At 36.5% G+C, this 19289-nt stretch overlaps 2 protein-coding genes across 3 annotated transcripts; both read left to right on the top strand.

Annotated features, from left to right (window-relative positions):
* The first annotated feature begins 637 nt into the window (after positions 1 to 637).
* Positions 638 to 5587, top strand: LOC116197516 (serine carboxypeptidase-like 13). Of its 2 annotated transcripts, XM_031527683.1 has the most exons (14): positions 638 to 798; positions 911 to 1056; positions 1524 to 1603; positions 1777 to 1899; positions 2033 to 2138; positions 2338 to 2375; positions 2724 to 2825; positions 3144 to 3230; positions 4099 to 4263; positions 4384 to 4455; positions 4608 to 4726; positions 4814 to 4927; positions 5046 to 5100; positions 5213 to 5587. In XM_031527683.1, the coding sequence occupies exons 1-14, from the start codon at positions 686 to 688 to the stop codon at positions 5321 to 5323; spliced, it is 1431 nt and encodes a 476-aa protein (XP_031383543.1). In that variant the 5' UTR covers positions 638 to 685; the 3' UTR covers positions 5324 to 5587. The 2 variants fall into 2 exon arrangements, with proteins under 2 accessions (XP_031383543.1, XP_031383544.1); XM_031527684.1 differs by lacking the exon at positions 3144 to 3230.
* Positions 5588 to 12406: 6819 nt separating this feature from the next.
* LOC116197975 (serine carboxypeptidase-like 18) lies at positions 12407 to 16908 on the top strand. The gene is made up of 14 exons (XM_031528263.1): positions 12407 to 12792; positions 13029 to 13174; positions 13771 to 13847; positions 13981 to 14103; positions 14376 to 14478; positions 14620 to 14657; positions 14780 to 14881; positions 15068 to 15154; positions 15280 to 15438; positions 15604 to 15675; positions 15917 to 16035; positions 16129 to 16242; positions 16445 to 16502; positions 16638 to 16908. The coding sequence occupies exons 1-14, from the start codon at positions 12539 to 12541 to the stop codon at positions 16719 to 16721; spliced, it is 1536 nt and encodes a 511-aa protein (XP_031384123.1). The 5' UTR covers positions 12407 to 12538; the 3' UTR covers positions 16722 to 16908.
* Positions 16909 to 19289: the final 2381 nt, after the last annotated feature.

Here is a 19289-nt window from a genome sequence, read left to right as displayed (position 1 = left end):
GCTCTCTCGTGTCTTCCAATTTTCCGATTTCATCTTTGTATCAGTTTGAATTTTTAAGTTCTTATACTAGTGAAATTCATTTAATTTTATAGCATTCTATTTGTTCGAATTGTCGTTCAATTTTGCTACTTATTACGGCTAATTATTCTTACACCGTTGAGGGTTGCATATCTTGTCTTTCAATATAGAACCTCTTATCAATTCCGCCAAACCCAAATAGAAAATAAAGAAAGAGCCACACAGATGAGTAGCCAATAGAGAACCTCTTATCAATTTCACCGAAACCCCCCTCAAATCAACGTGATCCTTGTGTCTTGTCTTGGTGAAGCGAACACTCTAATTGCATTGTCCTTGATCTACACATTATCTTTTGGATTCGATTCAAGGCAAAACATCTAATTAATTATGACTGCTGTCCCCCAAGTCCCACCTAACTGCTATTACATTTACATCCACTGCAATATATTCTCGTGCCCTGCCGAAAACCTTACACATGTCATATATAAACATACATGTAATATGTATATTATATACGTAGGCTGCATCACGTGTAACACGTCACTATCACAGTTTTTCCTCTTGTTGTGAACCAACGCAATGTACGATATATATATGTATATAGGCCTGAGCCAAGTTGCAGAAAGAAGGAAATCTAGCATTCGGCCTCCTCCATATTAAAGAAGCAATGCGATTCATTCTGCTGGTCTGGTTCCTCATTCTTGATGTGGTTCAATCCCAATCGGTTGTCAAGACACTGCCAGGTTTCTCCGGCGAGCTGCCCTTCAAACTCGAGACCGGGTAAACCATGCATACATATGAAGTAATTAACTTATTTATACTCGACATGTACTTGCAGTTAAGATTTCTATTATAGTCGTTCACTGTACATATTGGGACATGAAATTAAAAGGTACATTGGAGTTGGGCAGTCCAATGGGGTGCAGCTGTTCTACTACTTCGTCGAGTCAGAAAGGAGTCCAAGAGACGACCCTCTGATGATTTGGCTCACTGGTGGTCCCGGTTGTTCGGGCCTCGCGGCTCTTCTTTATGAAATTGGTAATGTGCTCAACTGCAAAAACGATTCTCATGGTCATAGGCAACGGTGCCATTTTGAAAGCATGAAGGTTAATTAAGCTGATGAGCCAAATATAACATAAGTTAATGGATTTTTAATCAACATTTCAATGTAGGACAACAACTCTCAACAAATGCTTTTACGCTCAAGTTTGTCCCCAATTCAACTCGATTTCCTTATATGATCCCAAACAAAAGTAGATAAATCTTCCCAAACAAAAGAAGAGCAGGCGTGTATATATATGTACATCTCATTTTTTCCCCTAATGTTTTGGGAAGCTATATCTAAATGACCCATCCAACCACAATACGAAAATTAACCTGTACTAATATCAAGGGAGTTCGATGATCGGTCATCATCATGTGAGTTATCCGAGAGTTACGATTACACGAGTAAGAAATTAACCCGATGTACGTGAAAAAAGTAAGACCCTTCTCTATGTACGCAGGTCCATTAAGATTTGACTATGCGAAATCAAGTGCAGGAAATAAGCCAACCTTGGCGTTGAATCCCTACTCATGGACTAAGGTGAAAATCTCCCAGCTAATAAATTCCTTTTGTCGTGAATGAATTGTGAATTACTTCCTTTTAATTAAAAAATTAATTGCAGCGTGGTGTAATTTTAACTCCCACACCTAAAATTTTCTTTCTTTTTTTTTTTGGTGAACAAAAATTTCTTTTTAAATATGAAATATTTGCAGGTGGCCAATATAATATTTCTGGACCAGTTTGCTGGGGCTGGATTCTCATATTCAACCACTCAAGAAGGATACTACAACGGAGACTACAAATCAATCGCAGAAATATATGAATTCCTGAGAAAAGTAAAGTTTATTAATTAACATCGAATTTACGATTTAAGGCAATACTCACATGATTTTTGTGACGAATTAGACAAATACTTGTGTACCATTAACATCGTAACACGATTAACTTACAGTGACTTTCACAATGCAGTGGTTTAGAGATGTTCATCCCGAGTTTTTACCGAATCCGCTTTACATATCTGGTGGTTCTTATACCGGCCTAACTATTCCGGTCATCATCCAGCATATACTGGATGGTATATTTTGATCTCTCGAACAACTTCTTCTTTTTTTTTCTTTTTTTTTAATGAATAGAACAACTTCTTGTTTGTTTCTATAACGAGTTATTTGACCGATAAAAAGGATGCATAGGCCTAATAGATATTATTTAAATTCGACGCCTTTGAAAATTTTTTTTTCTCTGTTTAATTTCTTCATGGATTTTGAATTTCGCAGATAATCGAGCTGGACAGCAACCCCAATTGAATCTCAAAGTAAAGGATCTCAAAATTTCCCCTTTCATGAATATTTAATTCTGTCTACTATCCCCACTTTAGTAAAATTACTCACCGTTCAATGGGTTTTAAATTAATTGTATATTATTAAAAGAGGGCGTAATACAGTGGCGCACATTCTCGCATGTTGACCAACAAGTCGCAAGTTCGATATCTAGTAGGACTACCTGTGCCCTTTATTGGTTATTTATGATTTTTCTTTTATTGTACTAGACTTTGCACATCTTTTATAAAGAAAAAATTAATTATATATTACTTATAATAATTAAAAAATGACTAATTTGCATCTTTTTTATTTAACTTTGATTTATATATTATGAAATTCAGGGGTACGTTCTTGGCAACCCACTGGCAGACGTAACCAGTGACCTCAATTTACGAATTACATTTGCTCATGGTCACGCTCTCATATCAGATCAACTCTATGAGGTGAAGTTGCTCCGACATCGTATTACTGATGATCAACTAAATACCGTAGTCACACTCTGCACGCGTGGTTGCTCTGAATTTTAACATCAAATTACTATGGCATAACTTAGGATCAAATCGAAGACTTGATTGCTATTAGCGTGTCAACAATCTTTTGACATTAACATACATTTACCAAAGAAAAATTAGCATGAAATCATTATGTTGTCGATGAACTGTTTATTAATTCTCATTTTTTTTTAAGTGAAATTACATCACGTTTTCTTCTCTGACTATATTGCAATAATTAACCCTTAAAATAACTTCTGATTCTCATAGTCCCTTAAAAAGAACTGCAAGGGCAAGTACGTGAACGCAGACCCTGCCAATGTGGCATGTGCGCTCGACCTTCAAGTTTATGATTGGGTGAGGAAAAAATTAACTTTTACTGAAAAATAGCGTAATACGGAGACATGTACTATTTATTTTTCATTCTCATATTATTATAAGGGATTAATTACCTAAAAAATCACCTTTGCACTTTTTTTTAAAATATTACACTACCTTTGAAAAATAGCACAAAAAGGCACAACATTTGTATTTTTTTTTCTAAATATAGCACGACCTTTGAAGAGTGACATATAAAGACATGACATTTGCACTTTTTTGTAAATATTGCACGACCTTTAGGTTTGGTTGCGCATTTAGCATAATATAAATTATTCAGTCAAATCGTAACGATAACAGCTAACGTAGAGTTAATGGTGTCACGTGACAGAACATGATTGGACGAGTAGACACCACATAATTGGACGATAATAGCTAATATGGAGTTAACGGTGCCAGGTGCCACTCGTGTAATCTTGTTGTGCTACATTGCATCATTAACTTTTACTAGCTATTACAATTTGACTGAATAATTTACATTACGCTAAATGCGTAACTAAACATAACTATCGTGCTATATTTAGGAAAAAAATATAAATGTCGTGCATTTATTTGCCACTCTCCAAAGGTTGTGCTACATTTAGGAAAACTTACAAAGGTCGTGCCTTTCTGTGCTATTTTCCAAAAGTCATGCTATATTTATAAAAAATTACAAAAGTCGTGCTTTTTTTAGTAATTAAGCCTATTAGAAGGAAAAAAATTATGGTCTTTCTTTATGATAAAAAAGAAAAGCAAATTTACCTATTCTGTGCGTGCAATAATAAATATTAACCATGATTTTTTACCTAAAAAATATATATTAACCATGATTCACTTACATTTCACTAATTATTCCTTTTTACTCCAGTGCGTTGGGAAGCTTTTTGATGAGAATATATTGGAACCCCACTGTAGATCATCTGAGTCTCACAAGCCAAATACATTCCAGTGGGCCCGAAATAACCTCGGGGACGGTCTCGAGCCGATCAACGAGCGCACGGCTACTCAACTCCCTGCCGAACCATGGTGTCGGGTAAATTTCTACTCACGCCGAACATCAAAGCTACATATTTATGTGTCTATATGTATGTACTTCCTGATTATATTATACATTCAACTCGTACTAATATTACTTGATCCCTTGTTCTGTCAGGAGCACAACTATATATTATCGCACATCTGGGCCAATGCCAAGATTGTGCAGGAAGCCCTTTACGTTCGAGAGGTACGGTACCTTAGATAACATGGACGAAGGGACGACATTCGTTTACAGAAACTAACAGGAACGTCGCGATGATCAGCTGTCGATATATATATATATTCCTAAACAGCAAAGTATGTTATAAGTTCTGATTCTATTATTTTGACTCCATATAGGGAAAAAAAACTGGATGGATGAAGTGTAATATTAGCTCAACTTACGCTTACGAAATCATGAACGTTATGGATTACCACCAGAACTTTACTCGCACTGGGCTTCAAGCCCTAATTTACAGGTACGTCTAATTTCGTCTATTGTTTCGAAACATTTGCAGGACATTAATATTAATGTGATTAATTTGATTTCTCTACGCTGTCTACAGCGGGGATCATGACAGTGTTGTCCCGTATGTGGCAACGGAAGCATGGATCGAGAGATTAAACATTTCTCTTAACTCCGAATGGGAGCCGTGGTTTGCGGACGGCCAAGTTGCCGGGTCAGTGCACTTATACATGTCAGATGGTTAATTTCCCGTATCATTGGATTAACTTCTCATACGTATCTCCTGAGATTGATATTTTCGTGATGATTTTCTGTCCGTCCAAAAATTTCAGATATACCATGCAGTACACGCACAATAGTTTCGTGCTAACTTATGCGACTATTAAGGTCAGACATCGACTTGGAAGAAATGACTGATCGTGTGGGTACTGGCCTGTGGGTCGCCCTGTGGCTTGGACATGTGCTGATATCGACGTGACCCAAATTCTTGATGTTGCAGGGAGCTGGACACGCTGCTCCGGAGTACAAGCCCCAGCAATCCCAAGCCATGTTGAAGAGATGGTTCGCTTATTACCCTCTCTTACGAGCAGATCAACATTCTCCCAGCTAGCTACCGGTACTTGAGCACCGTGTCCATTGCTTGTATCACTCGCTTGCTGTCAGTTGATACGTAGAGTGAAGCAAGCGCATTTTTACTGTGGTGGCACATTGCGAAGTCGGAATGGAACCGCGGCCTATTTAAATTGTATCAATTGGTTATTAGAGGATATCTATATTCTACTCAAAATTCTCTTGAATTTACGTTGTAATCATTGACAAGCATAAACTGCATTTATGCTCATTCTCCAACCAAGTCGGTCTCTCTTTTGATCTCTTTTGCTCAGTCTCCAACCATATGGTATACGAAATAATTTTCAGTATTTTACTATTTTGTGGTTAGAATAAATTGGCATCCAATTTTAGGATTAATCTCAGTGAACACGAAGAAAGCAAACCTTATGCTCTTATTGAAAATATAATCATTATCACTTGGTTTAAGTAATTTAACGCTTATTTTCTTTAATCAATTTTTTATGAATCCATAAGATTCTTCTTAAATTTTTCATGTGAGATTTAAATTCTCAAGAATTAACACCCTAACCTAGTAACTATTCCAAATTCAATTTTCGTAATATTTCATTTTATTATACTGATGGACTTCCTTTGTATCCGATTAATTTAAAGCTGTACTTTTGGTTTTGGGCTCATTAATTTTTTAAAGAGAGAGAGAGAGAGAAATGACTTTTATGCCGAAAAAGTAATCCTGCGAATTGCCGAATGTGTGGGGCAAAGACATTGGCCATGATCATGATCAAAATTACCAGTAGTGTCACTGTGTCATTCGGCACATGACTTCGGCAGATTCTGTCGGCAAAATTCGCATTGCTATAAAAAGGAAAAAAAAAAAGAAGCAATTTTGTCCCTGACTTTCGCAAGTTATTTCAATTTCGTCTATGACTTATTTTTTTACATCAATTTCGTCCTCAACTTTGCACTTTTGCATCAATTTCGTCCCTGCTACATCAAATTGGTCCTCGACTTTGCACGGTTATATCAATTTAGTCCCCACTTTCGCAACACTAGTCCCTGAGTTTTGGTGTTACATCAGATCGATTCCCGGTTATATAGAGGCAGTCCATTAAATTTGTTCATGGACTGAACTTGGACAAATTGATATTATCCTAAATTATCATCTTTTTCTTCTATTTTCTCTTTCTCTATCTTCTCTCTCTCTCCTTTTCTTTCGTCCCATAGTCCCACTTCAAACGAATCTTCGCTCCTCTGTCTTCCTCTTCCTCTCCTTGTGCGAGCTTCCATTTCTCGCTCAACTTCTCTCCACTCTGCCCCTGCGGTGAACCCCAGCTGCTTTCCAGCCCCCACTCCGTCCTATTTTTTTTCCAAAAGAGGAGGAACCATTCCCTCATTCCAGCCACACATGACCTATCATTTCCTTTCTGGAGATGGAGTTTCAGGGCTTGCTCAGTAACCTCCTCCTCCGACTCTCGAAAATCCACCTTTAGAGCTACCCATATTGCGGACCCTTCCAGAAGAGGCGTCAAGAGCTTCGTAGCAAATAAGTTGTACCATGAGTTGAGTGGCGTTGACGAAATGAGATTGTCCCAAGAGGCATCGTCCCTCCAAATGGGCTCAAGTTTCACAAACCTCCAGGAAGACCCCATCGCCAACAAACTCAGGACTCAACTAGGAATCATTCACCCCATTCCTCCTTTCCCATCACCCGAAACATCATGGGGCTATTCGTTTTCTTTTTCTTCGTCGGCTTTGCCTTCGACAAGCTGTGGACCTCTAGGAAGAAAAAGAAAAGCAATTCCAGGGCTGGGGATAGCAATCATGGTGCCACATGACCGTAGGCGGCCACCTTCTATGACTGCTTCTAAGAAGAAATATCATGCACCAGCACCACCTTCTGTGACTGCTTTTGAGAAGAAAGGAACCGATTATCCACCGGAAAAAGAGAAGAAAAAGGATGTTCCTGCTCCAAGAATGCAGTTTGATAATAAGAGTAGAGTGGAAAAGACTAAAAAGCAAGCGGTGGTCAATCAAACAGAAGTGAGAAACATAGTCGAATTTTTTAGGCATCGATGATGAAAGTGGAGGAGACGGGAATGGAGGTGCGGAGAAGAGAAAGGGCGTAGTCGGTGATGGAGAGGGGCTCGTGATTAAAAGGCATAGGGAGAGGAACTTGAGGACGGAGGCCGTGGAAGGTTTTGATTTTAAAGCAAAAGTCATTGACAGGCTCACGGTAGGAGGACGATGATCTCTCTGAGCCTTAAGCTCAGCTCAGAGAAGGTGAAATGAAGGAGGGAGGGAGGGACTAATTTGATGTAGCACAAGGAATAAATTGATGTAACAATTTTCACAATTTAACACTGTTCGCATTTATACTTAACGGCAGGACCAAATTGATGTGATAGGTAACCAAATTGATATAGCATTGGGACCCGATCGATGCAACCACCCCACACAAGGACCACATTGATGCAACTGTAGCACTAACTGATATTACTAAGCAAATTTAGGGACTAAATTGATATAACCGTGCAAAGTTGATGATCAATTTGATGTAGCATGGATGAAATTGATGCAAAAGTACAAAGTTGAGGATGAAATTGATGCAAAAGTGCAAAGTCGGTGACAAAATTGATGTAAAAAATAAGTCGGGAACGAAATTGAAACAACTTGCGAAAGTCATGGATGAAATTGTCTATTTATTCGAAATAAATTGCAAGACTCCCCTCTACACAACTGATTCGGAATGGAAGGTGTGAGAAACTTTCCATTGGGAGTGCAGCACCTCGCTTGGCTCATGGGCCAAAGCCCAAACAGTTATATCAATTTTGGCAAGTGGTGGCAGGCCCCAAAGATTGCAATTTCATGCGGTTGTGGATACGAGTCGGCTCGATTTCATGTGGTTGTGATCAGAGTCGGGTCAATTTCACGTGTTCTAGTTGAAAGTGTACTTGATAACGCATTGGACTTTTGTGTATATATATGTATATGTACATAATGATAATTGAATTCGTGGGACCTTATCCAATCTATGCCGGACTCGACCTGTTACCGTATCCACCTGTTAGTCATATCTTTCTCTTATGCTTTTCTTTTTCTTTTTTTTTTTTCGGTGGAAACGGGGCAAAAGCCCTTATGCTTTTCTTCTTCTACTAATCATATTTGTTCGTTTTCAAGCCTGCAACAAATCAAAGCTCATCCGCCAACCACCCAAAAGAAAAGCACAATCATAGATATCCATTAGATTTTGCTCTTTTGTAATTAAAGTAAGGAAAAATAGCCTGAAAAATTAATTAGTTTCGTAAAATTTCTCGATTTATCAATTTTTAAATTTTGATATGAAAATCACAACATTTACCTCCATTTTCTTAGCTTACCAATTTATTAATTGAGCCGTCAAACTGCTGACATGTTCGTTAACGGCGCTGGTGTGACAAACGGTTGCCTACGTAGATGGCATGCCACAAATTTTTTATCCTAAAAAAATCACATAGTTTGCTTTTTTTTCTATCATCTACCAAAATATCAATAATTTTTCCTCATCTACTAAAATATCGATAACTTTAAAAAATTACATAGTTTGGTTATATTCCCTCATCTACCAAAATATGGCTTCTTTCAAAAATCATATCTACCAAAATATAACTTCTTTTAGTGATTATAAGTTCGACTTAGGGAATTATATATATGTATGTTGATTTGAATGTTAAATGAATTTTTAACAGAAAAGAAGCGTTACAACAATTACAAGCTTGTCATTGACAAATCAAAAGAATATCTACATCTGCTATCATATTAAGTAACACAGGAATTTAGACATATTATACAACAAAGACAATAACAATACTAAAATAACCATTCCAACAAAACTTGTGCACACCAATATCTATAAAATTTTATGATGGTTATTTAGCATGGTTAAATTTGTTGGACACTGGAACCGATTACTATAACAAGGTTCGACTTATTTTGGCATGGTTCACGTAAATATAGATTTATGGGACCTATTATTATTAAATTTTAATGCATATATGATTAAAATGATGAAGATAGAAATTCATCATATCTGCATTATCAAAATTTAACGCCTAGACTACAAATACAAAACTGAAAAATCCTAAAATTCTAAAAAGTTTATGTGCAAGAAAAAATAAAGAACTCGCTTCCAAAAATCTAACTGTGGATATACTCAAAATTAAACTATGTGCGTGCAAGAAACTAATAATCAGTCCTAGATATCTATATCAATATGTTTTAAAAATAAAACTAAAATTCGTTTTTCTAAAAAATTAGAGAATTTGAGAAAATAACGACCGGTTCCATAAATTTATATTTACTAGTTTTAAAATTTTTAAATTAAAATAAAAAGAACAATCAGAAAATCTATAAAATAATGAACAGTTTCACAAATCTATATTTACGTATTTCTAAAAATTCAATATTTTATTATTTAGAAAAAAAAAACTCAAAAGACCGAAAAAATTACGTTTAAAAACGAAGCGTTCTAGAACTATCTAGCCCAACCCACCTTTATATTGCTTTTATATATATACAGATAGGAACTTAAATATATTATATTGCAAAAACAATAACCATGATAAAATAGCCATTTCAAGAAAACTTGAGTCCAACAAGTTGAACCATACTAAAATTTTATTAGATATTTGTGTGCACAAGTTTTGTTGGAATGGTTATTGTCTTAATATAATATGTTCAAGTTCCTATATTACTTAATGTTATAACAGATATGGATATTATTTTGATTTGCAAATGATAAACTTGTAATTATTTTAACGCTTCTTTTCTGTTAAAAATTATTTAAACATTCAAATTAACATATATATATATAAGTCCCTAATTCAAACTCATAATCATTCAAAGAAATCATATTTTGATAAATGTGGTTTTTGAAAGAAACCATATTTTGGTAGATAAGAGAACATGAGTAAATTATGTGATTTTTTAAAATTATTGATATTTTGGTAGATGAGAGAAAAACAGCAAATTATGTGATTTTTTAGGTTAAAAAGCTTGTGACATACCATCCACGTATGCAACCGTCTGCCACATCAGCGCCGTTAACAGCCACTTCAGCAATTTTTTATGGTCCAATTAACGGATTGGTAGATCAGGAAAACAAAAGTAAACGCTGTGAATTTTCATATCAAAATTTTAAAAATTGATAGATCGAGAAATTTCATGAAAGTAATTGATTTTTTATGATTTTTTCCTTAGAGTAAACCAACATTCAAATGTGATTAATTCAAGCAACAAACTGAAAATATCACGTAATCATAAACAAGATTGTCAAGATCGCCTTCAGGATCGTAAGATCGTTACGATCTTAACTCTGGTCATTTTGACAATTTTATTAAAAAATTAACCCAAGCCATATACTTCTATCGCAATATGAATTCGATCTTTGGATGAAGATGATGTCGGTGTTCATGGTGATAATATTTGGAGCTCGAAATCATAGGTGTTTTTCATGCTAAAATAACTCAAAATCGTATGAATGAGGATTGATTTTTGAATTAAGAACAAGAAGTGTGAGCGGCAAATTTATACGAAAGTATACATTGATATTTCCTTTTAAATCACAGGTAAGGTCTTACGGTTTTCAAATCCGGTTCCCCGATCCCGATCTTACAATCCCCTTAGGATCTTAGATTGAAAACTGGACGACCTTTAGTCATAAAAAAAAATTCTTTAGAAAAGAAAGAAAGAAAGGTTGCGGAAAGATCATTGTCATAATGGATTTGACAGGAAAGTGAGAGGTTCATGTCTTATTTAATCATTCAGGGACATGAAGAGGACAATAAATAATCAAGGTAATTGAAAACGTGTGAATATAAAATTTGTCATCGTGTTTAATAGCTATAGCTTATTAGTTCTTCTTACACTGACTGGTCTAATTTTCTCGACCCCGATTCAGGAAAGTTAGTTGTGACGGTATTTTGATTCTTAACTAATAAATTTGCCCGGACCAAAATAACATCCCAAGTACTTTTCATAGTGAAAAGGTTTTAATATTTCGAATTCGACTTCTCATTGTTTAGGGTAAGAGATTTTGATCCCTCGCTTTGCTTTCTCCGCCATAAACAAAGTGCTGATTTAGCGCTTTAATTAAACCCAAGTGTGTTGCACGGCCACCACCAACACGTACTCCAAGAATCGGTTTTCTTATAAAAACACAATTATTTCCAACCATGCTTATTCCGTTTGGTTGATGTTGCATCGAGTGACCAATTAATTCTTGCGCTTTCCGATATTGAAATGGCCATGAACATCGGGACAACTTTCTTCGCTTTGCACTTTCCTGGGCTATTACAAATATATGTCTACCTAGGCGGTGTGTCAATTCCTCCCGAACAATCTATTTCTGCGCAATTACGCACATTGGACTGTCCTTTCGACTTTTTCATTATTGTTTTACTGCTGCAAATTTTACATCTCACACAAGATATGAGCTAGCGCCGTGTCCCGACCCGTTACTCGTAATCTTACAGAAGGGACTAAGGAGCTCGATCGAGTTATACATATTACCTAATTAGACTCGGAGTCGTTCAGGTCAAACGTGATCAAATTCCTTTCTGATGAACAAAAATAGAAAAATACCTAGCCGACAAAAGAAAGTTAGCTTGCCTCTTTTTTTTTTCTTTTTTTTTTATCCTTTTTCTATAGGTATTAACTAATTCTCTTGCTTGAGAAAATTTCAAGGGACAACAAATAAGAAACTGACTCCACCGAACAGTCTTGTACCCTTACTGTTTGGACCAACAGTTTCAAAATGAAATACTGATTTTCTTAAGAAATGAATATATTACATCATCACAATCTCTGATAATTCAAAATTTTCTTATTCAATTCTCGTCAATAGGACTACCTTTATCATTTTTATTTACAATTCTTTTTCATTTTCTTTTATTAGCAAAGCTAATATTATATATTTCTCTTCCTCAAATTTTGATTGATACATACCTATACTGTAGACGATGACCCTAGGCAGATTCAAATATACAATCTCTCTTATGGAAAAAAAAAATCTAAAATCTCTTTTCCTTTTATGGATAAGTTTTTTTTTATAACCATAATTATAAATTAAAATGGTTCAAGCTCTTCATATCTAGATCTCTGGAACATTTATATTCCGATAATTCAATTATCATATCTGGCCGGGCATGTAAAACGTCGAGGTCCCGTCCGTTATATATCCATCACTGCTAAAGATATCCTCAACATTGTCTCCTTTCCCATGCCTTTGCTGTCTCACTCCCAGAAAGTTCCCAGAAGTATACACATATATATGGCTCTGAACGGCAGCTACTTGAGGAGGCCACGGGTGGCGGATTCACATGGCGGTGTCAGACGGATCGGGCCACGCACAGTGTGGACGCTCCTTGCAGCGGCTCTGTTGCTTCTTGCATTGACAGACTCCGCAGCTGCAAACACGATTGTTGAGACCCTGCCCGGCTGGTCGGGGAAGCTCCCATTTACTCTTGAAACCGGGTGAGTTGTACGTAATAAGAATTTACATTGCTGCACCAACTCGTTGGATCAAAGGGGTCTCTTATATACTCTATACCAACATTAGTTCAAAATTGGGGGGCTACCAAGACAATGCAATATCATCAACGTTAATGTTGTAAAATGGTTTGAAATTGGATGATCGATCCCGAAAGTATACCTAATGAATTATATTCAAGCCGGGTGATTGAACTTCTTTCTCGGTTTATCACCATTAGATATGTGACTGTGGGAGACAATGACGATATAGAGCTTTTCTACTACTTCATCGAGTCGGAAAGGAACCCAGTAAGGGACCCTCTCCTTCTATGGCTCACCGGTGGTCCCGGCTGCTCTGGCTTCTCCGGTCTTGTTTACGAAATCGGTGTGGTCTCTCTCTCTCTCTCTCTCTCTCTCTCTCTCTCTCTCTCTCTCTCTCAGTTACATATATGCCGTACGTATAGTGTTCCATTTATTTACTTAATAGTCACTTTTCGAGTCACTGCAATAATGTAGTTTATTAACAACTAAATAATCAATTTTAATTACTAAAAAGTCACCTTTAACAACTAAAATATATGTATGGTTGGAAAATATTTTAACCGTTAAACAAAACTTTTTCGCAATTAAAATTGTTTATTTAGTTGCTAATAAATTATATTGTTGTTGTGGGTAAGTAAAGGTTTTACTTCAATCGAAGTATTTTGCGGGGTACGCCAAGATTCATTGATTTTCCACATGTGAATGTAAACTGATTATTGCAAAAAGTTTGACCTTCGGACAATGTTTGAAAACGGCACTTGTTAGTCAACGCGTTGACATTTAGCTACACGAAATCGGACGCAGATTATTAGTTAATCACGATTAGTACAGTTAGTTCGATTTAGAATGAAACGTCCGTTAATTTCGGTAAAATCATATGGTTTAATATAATATATGTATTGTTTATCTATTTACAGTGGCGATTAATTATTGTTATAGGTCCTTTAACTTATGATTACGCAACCTTCAACGGGAGCTTGCCCACGTTGCTTCCAAATCCTTACTCGTGGACACAGGTGCTCGATCGATAATATTCATTAGAACTAATTTCTTGCGATATAATTAACTTTCTTTTTGTTCGGTATTAATTTGTTTAAAAATAGAATATTCCAAAACAGTTTAACTAATAAAGCGGTTAAAATTTTGCAGATAGCAAGCATCATATTTATAGATGCACCGGTCGGGACTGGCTTCTCTTATTCGACAAGCCAATCAGGTTATTACAGCTCAGATACTAAGTCGGCACGGGACATCTACACTTTTCTGAGGAAGGTTAGCACTGCGTCTGTTTACTATCAAATTAATCCCTTTTACGATCGATGTGGATTGATCCGGGCCGGCCACCGTAAAAAAATATTTATCTGATACAGGGGATGTTAGTACATAATAGCCGCAACAACTCCAATTATGTAGTTATATATCTTCATCTAATGCTCGATGTTTTGCCCAGATGCTTACGTGTCTGGTTGCAATATCGCGCTTAATCTTGGTAATCTTCTGTCGTTCCGAACTTAAGCGATTCCTTTTTGCTGTCCTGTCGACAGTGGATAATTGATCATCCAAAATTCAGCTTGGTTCCGCTTTACATATCGGGTGACTCATACTCGGGAATGATTGTTCCTCAAGTCACTCAACTTGTATTGCAAGGTACCATCAACTTATAAATAGCTTCATCTAATTTACTCGACAAATTAAAATGATTCATTAATCTGGCCGTTTGTTCTAAATTAGTTTTATCCCGAAAGAATTTAATTAACCCTTCCATGTATTGTTTCATGAATTTTGTAGGAAACGAGGCTGGACTCAACCCATACTTGAATCTCCAAGTGAGTTTGATTAATTATTTGGGAATTCAACACATAGAGATTTACATAGAGAAAATAATTAAGAAAACATGTTTCATTAAATCTCGAATATTTATTTTTTTATCTATTTATGGTGGCTGTAGGGGTTTATTTTGGGGAACCCGGTCACAGATTTGCACAATGATGAGAATGCGCGAGTTCCATTTATGCACCGAGTCTCACTCATATCAGATGAAATCTATGAGGTAATTAACTAAACGTTGCTAATTTAACCACTAATCACTTCGTATTTAATTAATTAATTTGTGTACTTAAGCGTTAACCACAAATTCCCTTGTACATAATTGATGCTTTGCTTTATATCGAACGTGGGATTGCACGCCAATGCAATAGATTTCCTAATTGAATTTCACGTCGCCTGAATTTTGCAGTCGGCCAAAACCAACTGCAACGGTGAGTACATCCATCCCAGTCTCGCAAACTCCACGTGCATAGACGACATTAGAACCATTGCTGAGGTTCGTCAATCTGATTAACTTGGTATTGGTGTACTAGCTCAAACTCTTTCTCGCATTATATCTTCCGTAGTCGGGCATCCATGTATGGACTAAACAAGTTCGATCATTCTCGTGGGAAAATGCAGTGCACAATTAAAGTGTGCGACGCACAGATATTGGAACCGAAGTGCAGCTTTGCAAAGCCGAAGCCATTGGGCTTAAGTTGGGGGAAGAAGTTCTTCGATGAAGACATGCCCTCAGAATACCTTAAATTGCCTACTGAGCACGACGAGAGCTGGTGCCGGGTATGTATAACTACCTAGCTATCTCTTCCGAACGCACATGTATATTCTCGCATTTTTGGTTACTGATTAAGACCGATGAAGATCTACGTCAAAGTTTTACCGCTGTACAAATAAATTTGAGACAGGTTCGATAAGGTCTTTCAACTATATATATTCTTCTTGCAGAATTCCAACTATGTTCTCTCTTACGTATGGGCAAACAATGAGGAAGTTCAAGAAGCTCTCAACATTCGGAAGGTAAGTTATTCGTTATCACAGCAATACCTTCTCTTGAAATTAGCGGTTAATATATCGCATTTCCATATATAATAAGGAAAACGACATGTTTTGCCATGTTCTGCATACCGCGTAACATGAGATGAGATCTTTCCTAACTATTATAAGTTTGCTCCGACATAATGATATGTGTACGAACCCAATTTGCTGTCCCTAATGAAAATAACTATCCGTTTCTAATGACTGGCCGTGTGGAAATCAGAATACGATTCCGAACTGGGTGAGGTGCAACAAGAGCTTGGCCTACGACTCTAATCTCGTCTCCGTCACCGAGTACAACTATAATATCATAAAAGATGGATATCGAGCTCTTGTCTATAGGTAATACGAAGATCTAATTATTTCATTTTCCAGTCTTTTATTTTTAAAATTAAATTATATTTTGTTCTGATTTTATCAATTTCCTATTGGCAGTGGGGATCATGATATGTTGATTCCTCACACCGGCACGGAGGGATGGATCTATTCATTCAACATGACTGTTGTGGATGATTGGCGGCCTTGGTTCGTTGACGGTCAAATTGCTGGGTCAGTTCCAACTGAATTTCAAAAGAATTTAATTATATTAACTTCCGCATTGTTCTACTATAATTTAAATAATATTCACTCGAGATGTTGGAGGCACGAGCTGGCTGCTGGAACTACCTTCAATTCATGGGTCGAGAATACTTCATAATCTAACTGGAAAACTATAAAACAACATATTTTGGTGGGTTTTCTTTGTTGATAGGTACACGACCAAATTTGTGGTCAATCTCGGAGATGGTTTAACGTATAATACCGTGAAGGTAAGTTCACGTGTAACATAACTTTACCATCTCTTGTTCCTTTTTTTTTTCCCTTGATTCCATATATAAGAATTATTTTTGTAAATAAAATTATTAAATTTGTGGATTTTTTTTTTCTTTATGCTGGTGGGACAGGGGGCGGGTCATACAGCACCAGAGTACAATCCTGAGCAATGCTTTCAGATGATATTTAGATGGTTGTCTTATTATATCATGTGATTGTAGTGCAATTAAACGTATGTGAGATTTTCAGACTTCTATTATTTGAGAAATATTTATTGGACGATACAGAAGAGGGCGAATTTTCCCATTTCTTCCCTCAATTGAGTTTGTCTAATAATAATGGGGAAATTTCTGAATTGATAATTGTAACATTCTTATCACATATTTAGCATTTTTTTTTCTTTTTTTCCTTCCAATAATTTATTTCCGTTTTGTGAGATGAGATTCTTGTGCCAAGGAAAAAAATTAAATTAAATTAAGGGTAAATTACACTGGTGGTCTAAAAAAATTTAATAATGTATCAGGTTGGTTCAAAAAGTTTTTTTTTGTACTTGATGGTACAAAATGTTTCAAAGTTGTAATATGATAATACAAACCGTCATCTCGCCATTGACGCCGTCAAACCGAAGTTGATGGTGCAAAACCGATTTTTATGGGACGTTACATGATGGTGCAAAATGTTTTGAAGTTGTAACTTAATAGTACAAAATGTTTTACGTAAGTTACATGATGGTATAAAATTTACCGTCTTGTAAAGGACGGCTTGACGGTGTCAATGGCGAGATGACGGTTTGTACTATTATGTTACAACTTTGAAATATTTTGTACCATCAAATAACAAAAAAAACTTTTTGGACCAACCGGATACATTATTAAAATTTTTTGGACCACCGGTGTAATTAATCCTAAAATTAATGCATTAGCTTTTGAATATTGAAGCTTTTGCCTTGTTAAAATATATAATCATCGTACTTGTTTCGCCTGGAATTCACGATCCACTCTTTGGCTGTAGCTTGATGTTTAGGTTGTTAGGTATGCCAGGGCCCAGTCACAAGATGTGAGTGAGGGAGAAACCACCAATCATCCTCATCGGGCTAAAGCGTTGCATTACGGTCCTTGGAGTCCGTAGGATTAGCCCGCGACTAGGTTTTCGATGTGATGAGGTGTGATGATGTCGGTCAGGAAGGTTGTTGAGGAGTTGCAGACGATATCACGGCTTCGAGGGTTAAGCTATTTAAGTTCTCCCAGACGTGCACGTGATGTTTAGCCCAATACTTATATGAGACAGCTCAGAAGCCGGTCTGTGTGACGTCGAGATGGCTCGGGAGCCGATGCAAGTGATGATGGTCATGGTAGAGGGAAGGCTCGTGAAGATGTGTCTCAACGGATTGTACCCAAAATGGATGAGCTTCGACTAAAAAGCCTCGACTCGGGTGATGTCTCCTTGTAGGTGGGTCTCGGTAGAGGCAGCTAAAAGTGAAGTCACAGCTCTAAAGTCGCTCATGGAAGGATAGGATCACGGTCCCCGGAAAGTCCGTGTTGGCGGGTCTCAGATACAAGGTAGCTGAAAAGAAGAGCCTTAGGCCCAAAAGCTTTGACTTGATAAAACCATTCTTAGTCCGGAAGCATCAGAATAGGTAGAAGGGATAGAATGGAACCAAGGGTTCCAGTAAGGAAAGGTGAGAGAAAGAACATAACAAGATGCTCCAAGGAATAGGTAAGGAAGAATGGAGCCGAGAGTTCTGGGACCGGAGAGAAGAATGGAACCAAGGGTTCTGCGGGGTAGGTGACGAAGATCAAAGATAGAAAGGATGAGATACGTAGATATTGAAGTGCATGTGCGATAAAGTAAAGGGTAGATGAATGTAAAGATAAATTAGATAAGTATTGTGTTACTATGTTTGTCGTAGAGAGTTTACAATGTTCTTCCTATCCGGTATATATAGGCTCAACCTAGAGTAAAGCCCAAGGTACCAAGATCAAGAAATTATTCTAATAAAAAGAGCAAGAAACTAAATATAGACTATCCTAATATTCTTGGAGAATAAGTCTCCATTATTCCCTAATTACGAAAGAGAGCACACAAAATAACTAAGTCAAATAGAAGGAAATTCCCTCAAATTGGTGCACATACTCTCTCACCCAATATTCATCTCTTGTCCGCTATCTTAGGTTATGTTTGGTATTAAAGTTGAATTGATTTTTGATTTTAATTGGTTTGTAATGATTGTGTTGTTGAATTATGAGAAAATGTATGAAAAGTAATGAATAGTTGAGATAAAGTAATGATTAAATAATGATTATGTTGTTGAACTGTGGAAAAAATAATGAATAGTTGAGTGAATTTAGTATTAAAAATTGAATTGAATGATTAAAAAAATTTAAAAAGGAAAAAATAATAATTGTATTATTGAATTGAAAATAAGTTGAATTAAGTTGAATTGAGTTAAAAAAAATTTATAAAGCCAAACACATCAGACATTTTCTGAAATAATGTTGATGTTGCCAATTCTCCACCTCTTGCAATATTCCGCCATGCATAACTTTATCATGGAAGACAAAGTTCCATATAGTCTCTTCCTTACTTGGACGCCTTCCGCCATCTCGGGAGCCACGCCATGTATTCCACATGCATATCTCCGCTTTCTTAGCAATTACGGGTGACTTGCATAAGAATTTCTCGAAATTAAATGCAATCTTGCGTACTATGAAAATTGCCTCATGGCCGCCATTCCTGCCAATTGGAAATATATCCAAGTTTGTTCACGCCCTAGCTTAGAAATA

The sequence above is a fragment of the Punica granatum genome, chromosome 2 (assembly GCF_007655135.1).
Source record: "Punica granatum isolate Tunisia-2019 chromosome 2, ASM765513v2, whole genome shotgun sequence".
Taxonomy (NCBI): Eukaryota; Viridiplantae; Streptophyta; class Magnoliopsida; order Myrtales; family Lythraceae; genus Punica; species Punica granatum.
This window is presented reverse-complemented; position numbering and strand designations above follow the sequence as displayed.

Bases quoted from the DNA above. Each gene is read 5' to 3' on its own strand.
- LOC116197516 (XM_031527683.1), top strand. From the start codon at position 686: ATGCGATTCATTCTGCTGGTCTGGTTCCTCATTCTTGATGTGGTTCAA. The intron at 799-910 runs GTAAACCATGCA...TGAAATTAAAAG, and splicing joins CCCTTCAAACTCGAGACCGG to GTACATTGGAGTTGGGCAGT. The intron at 4,456-4,607 runs GTACGGTACCTT...GACTCCATATAG, and splicing joins AAGCCCTTTACGTTCGAGAG to GGAAAAAAAACTGGATGGAT.
- LOC116197975 (XM_031528263.1), top strand. From the start codon at position 12,539: ATGCCTTTGCTGTCTCACTCCCAGAAAGTTCCCAGAAGTATACACATA. The intron at 12,793-13,028 runs GTGAGTTGTACG...TATCACCATTAG, and splicing joins CCATTTACTCTTGAAACCGG to ATATGTGACTGTGGGAGACA. The intron at 14,658-14,779 runs GTGAGTTTGATT...TGGTGGCTGTAG, and splicing joins ACCCATACTTGAATCTCCAA to GGGTTTATTTTGGGGAACCC.